The sequence below is a fragment of the Eurosta solidaginis genome, chromosome 1, assembly GCF_040869045.1.
Source record: "Eurosta solidaginis isolate ZX-2024a chromosome 1, ASM4086904v1, whole genome shotgun sequence".
Lineage (NCBI taxonomy): Eukaryota > Metazoa > Arthropoda > Insecta > Diptera > Tephritidae > Eurosta > Eurosta solidaginis.
The window spans coordinates 68,171,666-68,192,821 of NC_090319.1; the positions used below are offsets into that span (position 1 = coordinate 68,171,666).

At 32.9% G+C, this 21,156-nt stretch overlaps 1 protein-coding gene across 6 annotated transcripts in view; it reads left to right on the forward strand.

The window, feature by feature from the left end:
* pum (pumilio) overlaps positions 1-20,715 on the forward strand; it is a 631,542-nt gene extending 610,827 nt beyond the window's left edge. For all 6 annotated transcript variants that reach the window (XM_067757886.1, XM_067757898.1, XM_067757890.1 and 3 more), the window contains 3 exons: positions 6,420-7,652; positions 7,730-7,898; positions 10,241-20,715. In XM_067757886.1, the coding sequence (XP_067613987.1) occupies positions 6,420-7,652; positions 7,730-7,898; positions 10,241-10,754 (1,916 nt within the window). In that variant the 3' untranslated portion in view covers positions 10,755-20,715. The remainder of the gene's footprint in view (positions 1-6,419; positions 7,653-7,729; positions 7,899-10,240) is intronic.
* The last annotated feature ends 441 nt before the right edge of the window (positions 20,716-21,156 follow it).

The following is a 21,156-nucleotide window of genomic DNA, read 5'->3' on the forward strand; positions in this document are numbered from 1 at the left end:
TTTCAAGAACAAAAAAGTAAGAACATGAAATGCTTGAATTGAGTCCGGTGGTGCTGGATTTTAGAACGGCGTTTTTCTCTGAGTGTATAGATAATATAGCGAGAGGTTTACAAAAAGTTAACATAAGTACGCAACTAGAAAACCCAAAAAAGGCACATAAAAGATAGTACCGAAAAGCCCTAATTTTATTATGGTCAGGGCAAAAACATTGTAAATTACATTCGAAATTATAGGAGTGTCGAAAATTATTGATAATTACTGTGGATATGTAATTGAAGAAAACGTTAGAAAAATAGTGCATAGTGGAGAAAGTTCCAAAGTATAATTTCGAAATTTTCGATATCGAAAAAGTAGGCGTGGTTATAGTCCGATTTCGTTTATTTTAAATAGCGATCTGAAATGAGTGTGCAGGAACTAACATACAATTTCATTAAGATACCTCAAAATTTACTCAAGTTATCGTGTTTACGGATAGACGGACGGACGGACATTGCTAAATGAATTTATTTTTTCGCCCACATCATTTTGATATATAGAAGTATCTATCTATATCTATCTCGATTAGTTTATACTGTTACGGGGTACGGTTATGCGAACAAAATTAATATACTCTGTGAGCTCTGCTCAGATGAGTATTAAAACACGATGATTATCCTCCATTTATATGAACTAGTATCGCCTGTGGTCGAAATTCGACCAACTCTTATTTTTTTCAACTCAGTCTATGCATCCAGTGTCTACCCCCATAATGCGTTAATAGTTAAGCAGTGAGCGGAAATATAGCAAACTGGTCTAACTTACTTAAATTTTTCGTTAAGACATTGTAATTTTAATTGTATTTTCTTAAATTTTCTACAAAATTTTCAAATGTAATTATAACCTTTTGGTATGGAGCTCCTTAAACAAAAATATAAAAAATATGTAAAATCAAAAGAAATTGACATAGAATTAAGGTAAAATTACTTGACATTAAATTGAAAAATAGGTTTTTCCACACCACCCGGGAGGTCCCCGTTGGGGCGCTACCGAAGTTAGTTTTGTGTGCTCGGTTCCCCAGTAGGCCTATATCTCCCATATACATATATCGCCCATTTACTTCAATAGTGTCATAATTCAAAAACACGAACTTTTAGTTAAAAACGAAGAAGAAAACGTTTTTGGGTCGTTTTTTATTCGTTTAATATACAACGTGAAATTTTGCGATTCAATCAAGTTGCATTTAAATAATAATAAACTAAGTTGAAATAAAAGATAACATAATAAAATAAAATAAGAAATATCAAAATAAATTAGCATAAAAGACAATATACAAATTTTAATGTAATATCTTTGTAGCAAATTTATTTATTTTTTGTTCACTATAAGACGTGCTATATCTAAAATGAGCATAAAATCTGGAAATGCAAAAAACATTTGGGTCAAATTTGCAATTAAATGTTATAAATAAATAAATTTAGTGAGTTTGAACAAAAGTTGACTCATTATTTCTGATTTCATTTTTTTTTAAAGCACCTAAAATGAAAAACAAAGAATCTGTTAAATAAAGACCTATGCTTTCACGTGTAAGTAAAATTTGTCCAAAAAAATAGGCCGGTTAAGTTATTACTTCTCTTTAAAGTTTTTTTGTGGGCTAATAATTATTTTAGAAAAATTTTTTAAGGATTTTGGTACAAACCAATATACGTAATTGGAAACAATGGGGAACAATATTTTATTTCAACAGAAAATGGACGAAGCAGTAGTTCTCTCACCTTTTGGCGTGTACAAATATATTGTAACGAATTTGCTGCAAATTCTCTTATTTTCCCTTTTTCTAGGTTCGTATCGCTAAACTGTTGAATAAATAACTCCAATATTGAATAATGGAAAAATGGCCTTTATTAAAATACTTCACAATAACACTCAATCTGTGCAACGAATAGCTTAATAACCAAACTGATACCTTAAATGAAACTGACTTTCAAAATAATACTGCTATTGCTCGCTAGATATCGTCTTAGTCGTAACTGCTTGACAACTCAAATCAAACTGAACTCCAGCGTCTCTACATCTGCGGCCTTTTATACTCTCTGGTTTCCTGGTTCGCATCTTCTAGAATCTACTAGCATTGTCCATGAGCTCTCAAACTTCTCATCTATAACTAAAATTGCACGATTTTATAGCTTCTCTCATACCCCATGCTTGTATGTGTGAGCGACACTTCCCCAATTATAATTGCCTACATTTAGAAGCATCTCAAATAAGATGTCTGCATATGGTTGTGCCTTGCTTCTCAGCTGCGTTTACCTACATATGTGTGGACATAATAATTGAATTATTGATGTGAATGTTTGTAGTTTACAGTCTCTCGCGCACACATAGGCGTATAAGTAAATGCATCTGTGTGTGACATCTCTCGGCTGCCTCATATATGTGTATACATGATTTGATTATTGACGTAAATATCGCTTAGCATCGCCTTAGCATCGCCTTAGTGATGGTATAGCTTAGTGATGCTAATATCCTTGACAATATACATAAGTAGAGATGAAACATTTGAGCAACGCAACAACTGAGAATTTGGAGCTATGTACTCATTGGGGTTTGTGAACATAATACGTCCTACAGATGGCAATTTCGATAGTTGCACAGATTTTCGAATTTACAAAAAAATTTTTCTATTAGTTATAAACAAATAGAATAATATTTGTTAACAAAAATAGGCCTATGCACTGCGGCTGATCAATACGAATCGATTCATATAACTTTTATATGATTGTACGTATGCTAAGTATGCGAAACAGCCTGTCAATTGATTGTATGGAAATTTTGTTAGCGTATTAATATATAGATAAACAAAAAAACTGCAATTTCTATTTTTTATTTGCTATTGTTTTGTTTTTCTTTGGTAAAGTAAAAACTCTAAATTTACGAATAGACTAAGATTTTTGAGTCACAGAATTATATGTACACTGAAACATTTTTAAATTGAAAAACAAAAAAAAATTATTTTAAATGTTTAATGAATCAATTTTGAATTAAAATTTTCTCAGTGCTACAGTATTTTCGCAAAGTTATTGTTGTCAATTTGTTAGTTTAACTTTGAATATCATACCGAAGTGCCTTTACTTCATATGGAAGTGCTTTTTCTTTGCACTTTCATATGAAATTCAGGCACTTTGATATGAACTTTGAATGTGAAGCGTATGGAAGTGCTATGCATTTTTTTTTTTATATTCAAAGTGTGAATTTGTATATGCGCCTATTCTTCAGGGCAAAACAAAAGTTCTATATGTGTATAGCAGCTCCCTCTTTGAGCATTAAATTTCTACATATTGCAGGCTGTTCACAATGTTCACCACATTTGTTAATTTATAGAAAAAAAAATTCGTTCAGTATGTAAAAAGCATAAACGTTTCAAGTACTAGCACGTGTTTTTGACACATGTTTCATGTACAAGTACATATCTATATACGTATGTATATAAATAATCGTATAAAACACTAACTTCTCTACAAAAATACATTTCATTTTATTCTTGCACACGAGTGCTATTATTTAACTCACGTTTCCTGCAACTTCATTTATCTCATTGTTGCTGCCACCACAAGATTTATGTAAATAAATGCACTGCTTAATAAAAAAGTTTACACTCATGAGCACAAATGACTTCATGAATACATAAATACAAATTCAAGTAAATGAAAAAAACTTTATTATAATCACAAGGAGAGCTTAGCCAGTACAAAGCTACACCATTGGTGACAGCCTAGTTGAGCAGACTTCAAACTTCATTGACTTAGATATTACAATGGACCCTAAAATATATTTAAAAAGGCCTTTAGCATTCGCTAAACGTTGGTTAATGGAATTCAATGATCCCTACATTACCAAAACGCTTTTCACTTTATTAGTTAGATCTATCCTAAAATATTCTCCAGTAGTGTGGAACCCGCATTATCAGACTCGTTGCGATAAATTGGAAACGATTCAAAAACAACAACGTTGAGAGACTGTCCATGGAATCCACGAAGGAATCTTCTTCACTACTACAGCCGCTTAAAACGTTTACAGCCGCTTAAACGTAACAGAGTCGTTCTTGCATGGAGCGTTTATATTTAACACTCCCTTCAACACCACGGTGTTTTCAGCCCCTATTTTCGAAGCAGATGCATATCAAATTTTGAAATGCGTGAAGCTTTTCTGTCTCCTGTGCAAGGATTTTAATAATCATTGCAAAAATTTTGATATTTCTTACTCACTCTTCCTAATTAAAAATAATATGCTTGTTGTCTTGAATATTAATACGAATTTTTTATGGTGAATGGATTGGGAACGCGTTTCCAATCTCCCATGCAGCGCAACCATAATTGCTGTTTGAAAATTGTACTCTGCTGCTCGCAATCATGTCCATTCCGACAGCATTATTAATAATTGTACACCATTAGTATAGATCGTAATCAAATCTTTTGTTGCTCAAAATCCCATCCATTCCGACAACATACATATATATTATGCTATCGCCGTTATGTCAAGAAATCAAAATTTTAGTAAGGATAGCATGAGTTCGAAGATAAACATATGTAAGCCTCATGCCCATTCCGACTTCATCATGTGATTATAAATCCATATGCTGAAAGTTTCAGCCTGAAACTTATTCCATTTTGTACATACTGAACTATATAGTTATAGTTATATATATGAACATATGCATTGTGTTCTCTGTAAACATTATTATGCTACTAGTTTGTTAGATCTAGACAAGGCCAAAAGTAGCTTCATTTGACTTGAAAAAAAAGTTTAATTTGATTTGAAAATAGTTTAATGGATTTAAAAAAAGTTGCATGTGTTATGAAAAAAGTTTGATTTGATTTGGAAAAAGTTTCGTTTGACCTTAAAGACTTTGTGTTGGAAGGTAGTTCTTAAGGCTAAGAGATATTGAACTATATAACTTTTTTGAGTTGAAGCCCTATTCTCGGCCAGTTTATTTAAATTTAACATTAAATGTTTGACTAAATATTGCATGTCACGTTTTCCTAAGGAAATCGTATTTTCATTTGCGAAACTCTGGGAGGTTCATAAAACATCAAGCGTCATTCTTCTTCTTGACATCAAATGCAGCTCCCATGCACAGGAAAAATTTACTCAAGATGAGAATATTTACACTCTAAACAAATTTTTAAGTTAAGTCTCTGCTTCGTGGTTCTCTGTGAAACAATGTCAGAGACTGGATCTCACCCTTGCTGTCAACTCGACCTCAAGTTGAACTTAATCCTAAATTAAGAATAAGTATATTCTCAAATATTCATACCTAACAAAGAAAGTAAAATCATTGTTGAGAATATATTGATTTTCTACTTGGGGTACAATTGAGAAACAATGTCGGAAACGAAAGATCATGTTAGCTATAAACTTTCACGCAAGTTGAACTGAATCGTAAACTGTTTCTTGACATGTAAGTGAAGAATTGGCGTTTAATTAAAAATTTCGATGGTAATTGCGATTGTTCTATATTTATTAAACATACTAGACTCCCTGAAGAAGGTGCAAAATACCACTGAAACGCGTGGGAGAAAAAAATTTGCCTTTTGTTTGCCTTAAACAAAAAGCCAGCCGTGAATTGTTTTAAATACGTACAGTAATAAAGAAATTTGAAAGCATTTTTGTTGAAAATTTTGTTTTTCTTCTTTCAACACTTCGGAAAACGATAATACCCATAATCTAGCAGCGGCAATTCAATTTTTTGAGATATTCGACCCAATAGTGCAAAAACGCTTTTTAGTTTTAGTTAGGCTTATTTTCGAGATATTCCCAAAAATCCCGGGAGGCAAAAAATCCCAAAATTCGCCATCCCTAGTATGTACATATGTATGTATGCAGCTTCTGGTAACATACAAATTTTAATTAATTCAATTATTTATTAAATGTCGTTAGGATTGTGCCTCTAATCGATTAATCGAGTAAACTCAATATTAGTTGTGCAACAATTATGTACTTGATTGATCAAAATCGAAAATTATTTGAATAATTTTAAAAATGGTTACTAAAAAATGTCTCGTGTACTCGTTCGATAGATGGTCGCGAATAGGTAAAGTATTGAAGATGCGAAAAATCTGGTGAAGCGCTCTATTTAAGTTGTGACTAATCAAAAAGGAGATTAGTCAATTAATTTGCTTAATAATTAATCAAAATACTGATTACTCGAGTAAGCTTCTTTTTCGATTAATCGAAAAATAGAATTCAACGAATAATTAAGTAATTTTAATTATGATTAATGAAAATGGCACGTCCCAAAATGTAATGCTATGCTCACATTGCTCCATTAACTCGAGTATATTTTAAGTTTACTAAGAAAAAAATGCAATACAAGCTTTTCTCCACTTAAGTCATCATTAACTAATAATTTTCTATCTCTTTTCTTCCCTCTCTCTTCTACAAAGGACTCGCCTTGAATACCAACTCACTAACCGGTCGCCGTGACTCGTTCGATCGCAACACATCTGCCTTTAGTCCCTCGGCCGTGGACTACAACAACAGCAACGCTACTACACTACAACAAGCTGCTGCAGCTGCGGCCGCTGCTGCTGCTGCCGCGCGTGGCAAATGGCCTGGCACTGTGACCAATAATTATGGTGCATTAGGTGCCAATGCTTCAGCTAGCCCCATAGGTGCAGCTATTACACCGCCGCCGCCACAATCGTGTCTCGTCACCAATCGAGCACCAGGTGCTGAAACTAAATATCGTCAACAAATGGCTGTTGGCCTACCACCAAATGCTGCAGCTGCTGCTCAAGCAGCTGCAGCTGCGGCCGCTGGCAATATGTTTGGTTCAAGTAGTTCACTATTTTCAAAGTTGGCTTTACCAGGAAGTGCTGCGGCTGCTGCAGCAGCTGCCGCTGCTGCTGCCACTACACGTCATGCTGCCGCCGCTGCTGCTGCTGGACTAAATGCATCAGCTGTGGCTGCTGCTGCTGCTGCTGCTGCAGCTGGCGCACCACAACCTGGACGTTCGCGTTTGCTTGAAGACTTTCGTAATCAACGTTATCCGAATTTACAATTACGCGATTTAGCCAATCATATTGTAGAATTTTCACAAGATCAACATGGTTCACGTTTTATACAACAAAAATTGGAACGCGCTACAGCTGCGGAGAAGCAGCTTGTATTTAATGAAATTTTAGGTTCAGCATTCAGTCTGATGACTGATGTTTTTGGTAATTATGTTATACAGAAATTCTTTGAATTTGGCACTCCCGAACAAAAGAATACGCTGGGTATGCAAGTGAAGGGTCATGTTTTGCAATTGGCATTGCAAATGTATGGTTGTCGTGTAATACAAAAAGCTTTGGAGAGTATTTCATCAGAACAGCAAGCAGAGATCGTACGCGAACTGGATGGTAATGTATTGAAATGTGTCAAAGATCAAAATGGTAATCATGTTGTGCAAAAATGTATCGAATGTGTGGATCCCTCGGCGTTGCAATTTGTTATAAATGCTTTTAAGGGTCAAGTTTACACACTGAGCACACATCCATATGGCTGCAGAGTTATACAACGCATACTGGAACATTGCACTTCCGAACAAACACAACCCATATTAGATGAATTACATGAGCACACCGAACAGCTGATACAGGATCAATATGGCAACTATGTTATACAACATGTATTGGGTGAGTGTGTTCGAGAAATGCAGTTAGTCTTTCTCTCACCTTAAACTTATTTACTAATAAATGAACTTTCTTTATAGAACATGGCAAACCCGAAGACAAATCTATACTCATTGCAAGCGTTCGCGGTAAAGTTTTGGTTTTATCACAGCACAAATTCGCCTCAAATGTTGTGGAGAAATGTGTTACACATGCCACACGTGGTGAACGCACCGCACTTATCGATGAAGTGTGCACCTTTAATGACAAGTAAGTAAATCTAGCGAAATCTCGTGCAAGTTTGTAGGCACCTCCCTGGTTGACTGATGAGTCACAAATATAGTGGCTCTTTTTGAAGCATTTCCACTGAGACCTTCATCTTGCTTAAACTATTGTAGTATTGATGGAGACATTCCTATAAGGGCATGAGGACTGTTATCGTTATTGATAGCCCTTTGTTTAATATAGAACCAACCGGTACGCCTGTAAAAGGTACCTTATTGCTCGAGCCGTACTATCTCGGAAGTGATTAAGTTTGACACTTCGTACCTTTTAAGTTATTCCTTTCGCATCTCGTTTGATGCGAAGGTTTGGTTTGGTTAAGAATCCTTCATTAGCCTTTTATCGAGCTTTTTTATACTTTCATGAAGTCAAAAGTACCCCCATGTGCTAGCCCAACACGGCGCTGATTTTTAAATTTTCTTTTTTAGACCTGCTTGAGCCCACACTGATCTTCTTTTCATATATCCTTGTGAGTTAGTTTTGCTGCCTAGATAAGTGTTATTAACGGAATTGGTTAAGAAGATTCTTTTTCGCAATGACAGACGAATACTTATGATATATGAGAACTCGATGTCATTTTTATTATTTGCATATCCCGCGCGCTATTATTGGGCTTTCTAACAAGAAACCCCAGAACGATTTATACTAGCTAAGTTCGAAGGACGAATGAAAGAGCCAGTACTTCGAAACTAGCTTTAATTTTAGGCCTGTCTGGGCAAAATGTGGTTACGCCATCCTAACAAGTTCTACCACCTCTTCAGAATGTAGTCAACAGAAATGAATATTGAAAGGTGAGGGTTTGTGTTAAATAAGGGAGATTCATAAAAATACATGATACGAACACAACTTATCGAAACCGCGCTTTCGACCCTTTATCAACCGCGAATCGATATATACATTAGACTGTGTCGATTTATTAACCGATATCGCGCCATCGATTTTTCGATAGGATTTAGGCTCAGGAAAAAAGTTCCACTAGGCATACCCAAAAAAATAATTTTCGAGCCTGCGAAATTTTTCATGACCTACTAAAATTTTGATTTGATTGTAAAATTTTCATGTATACCCTGTACGATGTCCGCTAAAACGTTTTTTTTTTTTTCAAAAAACTGTTATCGCCAACGTTTTTGGGTCGGACAGGGTATACATATGAATATTTTTTAGTAAAAAAACCTTAAAAATCAAAGTCGAAGAAAAGTAAAAAAATTAAACTTCGCAGGCTCGAAAATTTTTTTTTGGGTATGTGTAGTGGAATTTTTTTTGCTGAGCCCAAATCCTATCGAAAAATCGATGGCGCGATATCGATTAACTTGCGTCCATACAAATCGCCCACCCTAATATACATATATACATATATATTGTAACGAATTTCAGTGATTTCTGAATATTATACACCTTCTGCTAACGTTCGAATCGCTGAACTGTCGAATAATAATGTAACTCCAATATTCAGTATTGCAAAATGATCTTTATTAGACTACTTTGGAAGTAGTACTTCACAACTAATAGCGAAATCAAACTCATTCGCCATTCCTCAGCTTGCGCTGCTTTTATGCTCTCAGTTGCCTCGTCCGAATATTTCTCCTAAGGTCTAGACGTTTCACCTTCGCTTTAATCTGCGGGTATATGTGTGAAATGTTCTCTGACTAGATAAGGGTTAGGCAGGCGGAGTTTTGGATTTTGAGCTTCTTACTGAAAGTTGTCAGTTCTGTTTTGCTCAACCCAATACTGACTCCATGTGTTGAGCTCCAGACTTGTAACCTATGAAGAAGTGCTTTGTCAAAGAGTTCGTTGATTGTAAATATTAACGCCGTAATACTAGCAAAATTACGTCATTTGCATCAGCATACAACAGTAGCTGCATCTAAAGAGAAAATTTATTAACAAAAATTACTTAAGAACAATCAAATAAAAAGAACCATTGAGGCCCGGGTTAGGGGGCTCAGAATATACCCGCGGCAGAAATGCCTGTCGGTAGAGGCGACAAAAATACCCAAATGATTAAAGGGATTGTGCTACGCAACCCTTTCAAGGGCTTGTCAGCTATGTATAGTTTCTCCGACCCAATTGTCGATCTCACCTACCCGTGGTGACTCCTGTTTCTTTAGCTGCCGAGCATCGGTCCTAGAAGGTTCAATGTGACCATATTGAATAGTTCCCGTGATGTTCGGGCTTGTACCTTAATGGTGCTTCTTACTACTTAAATATCGAGTCTATTACCTGTGTACATATACAAATCTTATTTTTACCCCCAAATTGTGATTTCCTTCAATATTTTGCTCAAAAATTCGCATCGCATACTAAAACACATTTTATTTCACTATTTTCAGTGCCTTGCACGTCATGATGAAGGACCAGTATGCCAATTATGTGGTACAAAAAATGATCGACGTCTCTGAACCAACACAATTAAAGAAACTTATGAACAAAATACGCCCACATATGGGTGCTTTACGCAAATACACCTATGGCAAACACATCAACGCTAAACTTGAGAAATATTTTATGAAGACATCAAATCCAATAACAACAACAACAAACACCACAAACGCCTCAGCAGCACAACATTCATCGATGGCGTGCAGTAGCGGTATTTCAACAATAACAACAGCGGCATCCAACAGTGGTTTAACTTTAACAACACCGACAAGCAGCGGATTAACCGTAGGTGCACCAATAATGATACAAGAAAATGGTATTAATATGGTATCAGTGGGACAAACATCACCAGCTGCATCATCATGCACCATATCGACGAATAGCAGCAGTGCCACATCAGTTGTGACAGCTGTCAATAGTGGTTTGGGACCAATTGGACCACCCACAGCTAATGGAGTATTGTAAAGTTTGTAAGCATTTGCAGAGAAAGAAGAAGAAGAAAGTTATGCTTAGACAAATGCATGACAAATCAATGCATGCAGTTGAATTGGAGGAGAAGGAGAAGAAACAAGTTGAGAAGTGAAAAAGAAAGTTACAGTTAAAAGAATGAATACAATTTTATGACTTCGTTTATATTAATAAGAAGTTGAAAATATTTGATTAATGTGGAAAATGTGAACGTCATGTAAGAATTTAATGTCATTAGAATGTGTGGCATAGTTTTAGGATGTCGTATTTTTTTTATGATTTTATTTAGATTTTTAAAATTTATTGCAACAAGCACGCTACGTTTGAAGTTTGTGTGCATGCAAATTTTAAAATGAACAAAAATAATTTGAGAGAGAGTAATTTTTTATAAAAAAAAATAAACGCATTGCCACTATCGTTGTAATGTAGCTGAGAAAAGAAAAGGTGCGCAAGCACTATCATTTAAAGCAAGAAAAATTGTAAAAAAAAACTCGTTTTAAAAGTCAACTAATAGTTAGCAATAAAGCGAGAACTTTTATACATTCAATATTGAGAAAAAGAGAAAAAAAAGAAAACAAACAAACGTTCAAAGTAATTAAAAAAATCGTAGGAAAGGAGAAGTTTTGAAATAACAATTGAAACGGAAAATCAAATTTAATGAACTTAAAAAAACGTCGCTTAAAACGCGCATTCGTTTAAGTAGGGCTTTTGTAGCGCATGCGCGCGCACGCCAGTACGTGTTTTTATAGCAAAAGTCGAGTGAACGAATGACGCTAAAAAATTCGTAAAAATCTAAATATGAAAGTCAAAAGCAAAGAGAACACACACAAATCTGATATAACAAAAAAGAAGAGCGTAGAACACACACATATATATAAAAAAGAAAAACATGTAAAAGGAAAAAAGAGTTAAACAAAAACAAAAAGAAAGCAAGAAATGAACGCAAATTAGTTTAGTTCAAATAAAAACAGCTAATATATTTAAAAAAAAAATATTTTATTTGTAGCATAGCCGTTTTGTGCACAAATTTGCGACACCACCAACATGCTGCTGCTCGCTGACATAAAAGAGTCAACTTAGTATAAGACTGTTAGTTGTGTGTGTGTGTCAGCTAAAATTGTGCGCATGCGCAAACGCTTGAAAATATTAATTAGTGCTTATATTTATGTATGTATGTTTTTCGTTTCGTTTTGTTTTCGTTTCATAGTTGTATAATGATTTAAAGAAGACTTACGCATGCCAATTATTTAAAAAAAAATATTCAAACAACAAAAAGTATACTAAACCAAAAGTTGACTTTCAACAGTTTACTGTAAACAAAAGCAAAACAGTCGTAACATGCAAAAAACTAATTTTATGTATGTATTTATTTTGCTTTTCCTTAGTTATTTACTAAAAACAATGGACTTTTAATATGCATAGTTTATATAAAATAGTTAAATTAAGCACTTTTAGGGCGCACATTGGGGATTTTTCATTGTACGTTGCAGTTGTTTATATGTATGTACAACTGAAAATTAACTCGATTTTGTAAGTTGCTTTTTGAGTCTATTGTAGAATGATGTATAAACAAAAAATGCATGTAAAAATGTTCATAAAAAAATTCATGTAAAAATTTCATAACGAATCAAACAAATTCAGTTAAGTAACCATTTTGTATAAACAAAATAACTATGGAAACAAATTCGAGTTGAAAATATTATAACAACAACAATGCCACTAAATTCACGATTCATTCAGCTTAAAAGCTTTTCATATTTATTCTAGCTACACGATTTGGTTTCAAGATAAATCACTCGATTAAAAACAAACAAAAAATGCATAACAGTGCTCGTGGAGTCTCAATTATTTTTTGTTATTTTTGTTTTTGTTACATTTATAATGTCAATTATAGTTAGCTATGAAACTTTTCGGCCAGTTCTTTTAAATAAAGCAACCGTTTATTTTTTACTTCTACTCGTTTTGACTTTCGCCAGGGAGCCTCTTACTTAAAAAAAATAAATTACTTAGAGTCATTTTGAGAAATATGTCAGAAGCTGGTACTTATTCTGGTTTTCAGCTTTGTGGCCGGTTCTATTAAATAAACCAGGCGCTTACTTTTAATTCTACGCGTTTTGATTTACTTTAGACCTTCATCAGTGAGCCTCTATTAAATATCTCAGAAGCTCATTCTACTTCTGGTTTTCGAAAAAAAAAAACTTAAAACGCTTTGCTTTTTTTCGCTTTGCACCTTAAAATTATAAAAGGCCGAAAGGAGATTTAAACCAGCCTATAAACACTTGAAGAACTTAAGCTTTTATGCCCGAGAGCATATTGATGCTTGAAATTGGTTAAAAATCTTTACTAAAGCCTGGAAACGGCACTACTCTTTGCACCATTCCATTTTTCGCCTATTTTCCGAAGCATCACTATATTGCTTAGGATTAGCTTGGCGTTGTCACGTCTTGGAGAGGAAAAGGATGGAAGAAATGACTGTGGCTAGTCAATGTCTTGGTATGAAATGCTTATATTTTTTATAAGAAGAAAAATCTATTAAACACGTAAGCTATAACTCTTCAAAACTTTGTACATGTCTTTGTTAAGGCGCAAGCTGGACTTAAACAATTTTCAACTAAAATAATTTGTACAAAGCTTCCGTTCAGAAAAATCAGTGTCTTCTTCATGCCGAAGAAAAATCAGCAAAAGTGATGTAACCCACAAATTATTTTCGGTAGGGTTCTATGCCAAAATTTTTTTATATATTTTGAACTTTCAATAAAACAGCAGAATAAGCCAATTCTTGGTATGCCTGAATTGAAGGCACTCAAAGTAACTTGTTCACGAAATAGCACAGCTGTTGACTAGGAAAGACTTGGGCGCGAATATACCATTTTTGCGTAGATAGCCTCAAACTTTGTACTGCCAGATTTCTGGTTTTCGATGGCCACACAGATTAGTACTCAATACAAAATTTTTTTATTGCTTACTAACGAAAAACGTATTGACTTTTTATTGGGCCAAAATCTCAGTTTTCTTATACTGAGTAGAAGCTTTGCAGCTCCTTTTCTTTTTTCTTCTACGCGTTTGGATGCTTGCACATCTTCTTCAGGGAGTCCATGAGTTGCAACTTAGTAATAAAGTAAAAAGGGAGAACTCTTGGTAATTTGAAATATTTCGCTTGATATTAAATGTAAAGCAAATTTTAAAGTCAACTTTTCTCTTCTATGCGTTTCGTTGCCCCCATATCTTCTTCAGAGAGCCCCTGCTATGTATATCTTAGTATGAAAAAGTAAATATAAAGGAAATAAAAACGAAGAGCACTTGTTGACTTGAAATATTTTGCTTCATATTAACCGTAAAGCAAATTTTAAAGTCGCCTTTTCTCTTCTACGCGTTTAGTTGCTTCTACATCTTCTTCAGGGAGTCCCTGTAATGTACAACTCAGTATGAAAAAGTAAATATAAAGGAAATAAAAAAGAAGAGCACTTGTTGACTTTAATTATTTTGCTTTAGAAACTTATAACGTGATGTTTACAAAAAAATTATTCAAATAGTTTTGCTTTCATTATACTACAACAACTTCCTCGCATTACAAAAGTAGCTCTAACAGATATTTATAATTATTTAACAGTTATCGTTTAGTTTTACTTTAACTTTACTATCTAACTACATGTATATAATATTTCTATATTTTTTTTTTCACCCCGTTGTGAACACAAAACCATAACAACGCGCTGTAAATGCAAAAATAATCATTCATTTCCATATTGAAAATTTAAGTCAAACTGATTTGTAAAAATGTAATATTTTGTAAAAAAAAAAAAAACATGTAATATTATGTAAAAAAAAGAATCGTAATTATTTGTAAAAAAAACGAAAATATAAATTATTTGTAAAAACGCCTTTTAGTATTAAAAACACCAACACAAAAGTAAACATACTCAAAATAAAAAGATTAATTGTACAAATTGTATTTAACTTTTTCCGCTCGTGCACGCTGCGAGTTTTAGCATTCATGACTCAAAAAGCGCTTACAGATTTCAAAACTTTTCGCTGCAATGAATTTTATGAAAAAATCTCAATGTGCGTTAAATATTTATGTATTTAAAAACCAAAACACACGTTTGACAGTTTATAAAAAAATCGTAATCTTATGTAATTTCTATGCGTTCGTATAAATATATTTTAGTATGTAAACAAACATTAGAAATATAAGTAAAAGATTATTAGTTCTTAAAATGTAACAGTAACTTAACGAAACAAAAAAATCAACAAGACAAACATTTTTTTTTTTTTATGAGAAGTATACAAAGAATATTTTTTCATCTAAATATAAAATTTTTCTTTTTTTTTTTGCACACAACCAATACATGGCGAAAAACATAAAGGAAAATTTCTGCTGCTGGCAAATGTGAAAAGAAAATTTTAAAATTAAAAAAAAGTATATTTATAAAAATAATAGAGCGCGTGAAGATATAAGAAAAATGTTTTTGAAAATGCGTTCAAGAAAACAGTTTTCCAAACAAAAAAATTTGTATTGCATTAAAAGAAATAAGTATTGTGTATGCATTTTAACACTTTTAAATATTAGTAGAAGTGTCAAGTACACGTATATACATACAAACATACAAACACACATGTACATGTAAAACAAACAAAAAAACTCCCCAAAAGTGACACGTGTATTGGTTTTAATTAAACAAACAAATGAAACGAAATAAATTATAAGACACTTAAAACAATTTATGTAACTTATAAATAATAAAATGAAAACAAATAAAAGTGTGTAAAAGAAAAAATATGAACAATTCAACACAAAATGTGAAAAATTGTATTTGTAAACTGATGTAAAATTTAAACAAAAATTGTAAACACTGTATTGTATTGTAAACTTTATGTAAAAAAAAAACAACAAATGAAATTGTAAATCTAAAATTGTCAAAAACGCAGTCACGCTGTGTCGTTTAACATACAAAACGCTGCTGGTTAGCATAAAACAAAAGCAACCAAGCAGCGTTTACTTCGGTATCACTGCATATTCATATTTATATATACATTTGTATGATCGTACTCATTAGAAACATGTTGTTGTATGTAACAAATGTTTTGTGTAAAATTTTGTAAAAAAAACAAACAATGAAAAGAAAAACCAACCAGGAAGTAAACAATTTAAATAAATAAAACAATCGATTATTCGAGCAAATTTATAGTTACAAAAAAAAAACAAAAATCTAAAGACATTTTATACTAAAAAAAAACGGCAAAATTTGCTGTTATAACAAGATTATGCATAAATAACAAGATAAAGTACTAAGCAAATGGCAGATCAAGTTTAGACGAGGTGCTGACGGAGCGCTTGATTGTTTGTCGTTTGCGACTTTCCATGTAAAATCTGGGAGCTCAGCATGCCAGTAAAATGAAATAACGAACATTTTAGAATGATTTCATATGCTAAGGTACAGCTAATCTATGTCTGAATTCACTTTGTATACATTCGCCTTGAGTCTAAACGAAATTTGATAAATGTACTTGAAAAACTTTTATACTTGTGCTATAATGAAAATATTCTTGATATTAAAGCCATATTGGCTTTATTGTTGGATTCAAAATTTTAGATATAGCGAAGAAAGAAAAGGGGAAGGAAAGCGCAAATATTTTCACCACAAGCGATTATCTAAGGGTAGGGTTACCGGCTCAAATATTCTAATTTCGAAAGTCAGTTTGGAATACGAAATCAGTTGTTCTCAAACTTCAATCTGAAATAAGCGGCGTTTAAACGAGCTGCTTTTTGCTTTAACCAGTTGTCTGAAGCTAGAAAACACTGCTTGGTGGTTGTGTGTATGTCAAAATTCCTGCGCTCGACCAGAACGTGAATACGAGAGCATATTTATAAATAGATATATGTTTTTGGTTCTAATTTTATAAATGTCCAAAGCTAGGAAACACTGCTTGGGAGTTGTGTGTGTGTCAAAATTCTGCCACCTGGCCACCGAGCTGAAACATGAGGCCAACAAGAACATAAGGCCAAGACTCTTGACTCATAAAGATTCATCTTTATTGCTCTAACCACATAACAATGTTTGGGGGCGGTGTAATGCCAAAGTTTTACTGTTGTATTAAGCTGGATATCTCTGGGCTAAGGAAGGTGATGTTTATGTTGACGATATCCGCCGCTATACATAATCATGGTAATAGCTCATTCATTCTCGGCGACTAGTTCATACACATTGAGGTTACTTTTTTTATATTCCAGACCAATTTGCCCTTCCATCTTCAGTTTCAAACCTAAAGCAATTTTAGGGGCTGAAGTAGATGGAATCATGCACCGTTAAATACAAACTGTTCAAAAAAAAGGCTGCTGTTCCTTATATAATTTCTGTCAAGTTTCTAGCTAGGAGCGACTCCAATAATGCAACGTTTTTGCCGACAAACCATTATGTAAAGTGATGTATATGTGATTTTACGTCAACCCTTGTGAAATTTGGTTTAGAGACAAACAGTCTTCTGTTTTGTGCTATCTTCAGTGTCATTTTTCGTTCTCGTATCCACCCGGTCGATAAAGCATTTCGATGCATCTTGCGAATCGTTGTAATGACCTTAGAGTTCCACCTTAAAGGAACTCCTTTTGCAGAAGGTAACAAAATGGGCACACTAAGCAAACCAATGTTCCTTCAATTCTTTGAAGGTAAGCAAGCTTTGATTTTAAGGCCTGTAACTAACTTCAAGGCTTTGACATATTTCAAATCAAATATTAATTCGACATTAAATATTTGTTTCGTCATATTGTAGTACTTCAGTTAATAAGAGGACTCGCAAACTCTCCCATTATTTTATTAGAAATAAAGAATTTGTAGTGGTCCGTAATAATAGCATAGCGTCTTCCAAAGCACGTCATTGAACTGTCCTCTTACTAAAGCTACCCACGCACATTTATTCAACAACATTTGTATCAGAATTCGTTTCTAATTCAGGGCAACATATGTTGCTCATCACCTGTTCCTCAACAAAAGGTTTTTTAATCGTGTTGCATAGCACGTTATTGAATATTTTTCCTACGAGACATATACATGCACATTTGTTTAACAACATTTTTGTATAAGAATTTGTTTATCAAATAGGACAACATATGTTGCTCATGATATGTTCCTAAACATTGGCTTATCAGTATTCAGTGTACCCTCAAACACTCAGATATACGAAGCAACATTGTTTAATTCTTTAAGTTAGTAAACATTGTGTTCTCGTACAGTTAGAATAAGTTAGCAACATTTTTATTGCTGCATGTTGATGAGCGTAGATCAAATGTCTGACTGAACAGGAAGCTTAATGAAAATGTTCGTGACTAGTTCTAACTATCATAGACTCTACGGGAACACAGTTGAGCTTAGTGAAAATGGTGCTGAGTAGTTTTCACTACTTCTGACTACAAAAACAAACTGAAGCTTAATAAAAAAGATGCTGACTAGTTTTTTGTCTAAGGGAACACAATTAAGCTTAGTGAGAATGTTGCTGACTTGTTCTGACTAATTCTGACTCTGCGTGAACAGACTTCGGCTAAGTGAAAATCAGGCTGACTAGTTGGAATTTTTTCCGGCTCGATGTGAACACGAACTTAGCGGAAAGGTAGTTGACTATTTCTGACTCAAGCTTCGTGAAAATGTTTCTGACTAGTTCAGACTCTACGGGAATACATTTAAGTTTAGTAAAAATGTTGCTGACTAGTTGTGACTATTTGTGACTGTTGGGGAACACACTGAACATTGTCAGTATTTGGTCAAAATTTGTAGACCAACAATAAATTTGGCAAACTTTTTTTAAGGCCAGTTTTTTTAATTCTGATTCTGTTAAGCTTGAACTTGTGAGTTGTGTACACATGTGGTATTAGGGTAGAGCGAAATTTAGAAACATATTTAAATGACGGTTATATAAATTAATTAAAATTTTGAGTAGGCAAACTAACTGCAAATTCGTCACAACCAAATTTTGTTTCGTAAAAACTGCTATAAACTAAAAAAAGGTTGGTAGAATAGGTTTTTTTTTTTAATTTACTATGGCTGATTAGCAAGGTCAGTCAACTTGCTTATGATGTTCAATAAAAAAGAAAATTGTAAGCAAAGTTCTAATAGCAATTTCTTTATTTAGCTCACCCTAATATATACATCACTAGGCAAAGCACCTTAGTCAGCGAGAAGGACCGCAATTCAATGGGCTCAGTAGCCTAAATAAGTCTCTTTACAGAAAATACAACGAGGCAAAGGCAGACAAATAGCAAGAAATTGAATGTGAGAAAAAAGATGAAAGCGTGAATCATCAAGAAAGTGAAATTGAAACAAGCACAGTAGTAAAACAAGCAAGATTTGTGTGGAAAAAGGAAATAATAATAAACAAATTAAAATTTACTAAAACGAGCAACACAAATATTTCGGCAAAATTTTCATACTTAGGCATTAATGATTGAAAAACTTATAAATGTGAAACAAACAAACACATTCATAATAATTGCAAAATAAAATATAATAATTAGAGAACAAGATGAAGGTAGCAAGTGAAAAATGCAAAATAAAAACTAATTATTAATAAATTTTTTAACACAAACCATGCATAAATATGTCAAGAAATCTCGTAACGTATAAACACATACATACATACTTTTCATTCTTTATACATACATGCATACAATATACTTATAAATATTAAAAGCTAAAAACCGCATTATATACATACATTTGCGTAACTATATTACATACATATATATATATATACTAGCATGTATTTAAGAACACATACATATAGATAATAATAAATAAAACGCATGTAAGCAACTAATATGACGTATAAATATGTAGTATTTGTAAAAGAACTTATATAATTACATTTATAACAACAAAAAAAGTAGTAGATATATTTATGGGATTCGTATATAAAATCAATAATTATTTACACACACAAACATACTTATGTAGCAAGCTTAACTATGTAAGCAAACAAATATTTTAATTGAGCAAACTTATTGAAAAGAATGGAAATGAAAAATGTTTGAAATAAAGTAGCAAACGGCATCTATTTAAAAAAAAAGTAAAAGAGAAAATGTAATACATACAAATGCAAAAAAAGCTAATTTTTAGTAGTTGAAGCTAAGCAAAAAAAAAAGGCCGAAGATGCAAGCAAACGTTATTGAACTCCTTCCTTATGCATGCGTACATACATATTTACATATATGATAAAAAAAATGCCGAAAAATATGAAGCAGAACAAAAATGTGCAAAATTTTTAGTCGCTTTTTTGAAAGGAATCTTAAATAACTTTTGTTCATGTACAGCAGCGAACAGAAAAATAGCAAAGCCAGTTTTTTTTCAAATTTTGTCAATTAAATCCTTTTTTTATTTTGGCAAGTTTAAGAAACACTTTTGTGAATTTGGTAATTGAACTTGCAAATAAATCGCATAAACATTTTCGAAAAAATTCGAAAATTCTATAAAATTTTTTTAGAATACAATTTAATAGCCCAAGCAATTTTAGTCTAACAAGGTGAAAGTTATAGGTCTCTTAAAATTCGCATTGATTTTTGATACTTTTTTTCCAAAGGGGTTTTTAGATTTTTTTCCATACAGCGTGTAAAAAGTTCTTATTTTATAAACCTTCCAAAAAAAAATACTCTCAAAAATCAATGAAAATTTCGAGAGATCTCTAACTTGCACTTTGTGAGGCTAAAATTGATTGGGTTACATAACTTACTTTAAATTCTAAGAAGTAAAAAAAAACTTATTTTACATAACATTTTCTTGAAGCTTCGAATTTTTTTTGAATTAGTTTTCGAAAGTTTTTGGCAGATTTTCAGTTACAAAATTCATGAAAGCTTCTGCTTAAATTATCTTAAGAAAAGAATTTAATTGCCGAAATTTAAGGATTCTAGGTTTGATTCGAGTTTAGGAAATAGCCACTGCTATTTTCGTGCTCGCTGCTGTATTTTGTACATGCATGTGACTTACAACGTCGCACCACTAAGTTCGAAGCGCAGTTTAATGCCCAAAAACTGATGTCATGTGCATATGATACGGGAAACTTTTAACGGTAGTGTAAAAAAATTTTTTTTTTTGTTTAGAAATTTGGCAGTTACAACCTTTTTTAAGCCACCCATTCAAAATTAAATTTTCAAACATTCTCGTAGCGCTCATAACTTTAGATTTCCAATGTAGCGTAAAAAAATGAACCGTATGATCACGCAGGAGTCTTTTATGACTTAAAGTTGATCAAATTATGAGCAAACGAAAACTATTAAACTAGACTTCTTAAAAGAAATTCAAAAAGTATTATTTTAAATAACAATTCAAATGTTGCTGGAAATCCCTGCATTTTATCAGTGGTAGTATTTTGGACATATTGTGATTGTTACCCGACTGACGAGTCGGATTCTACTTAT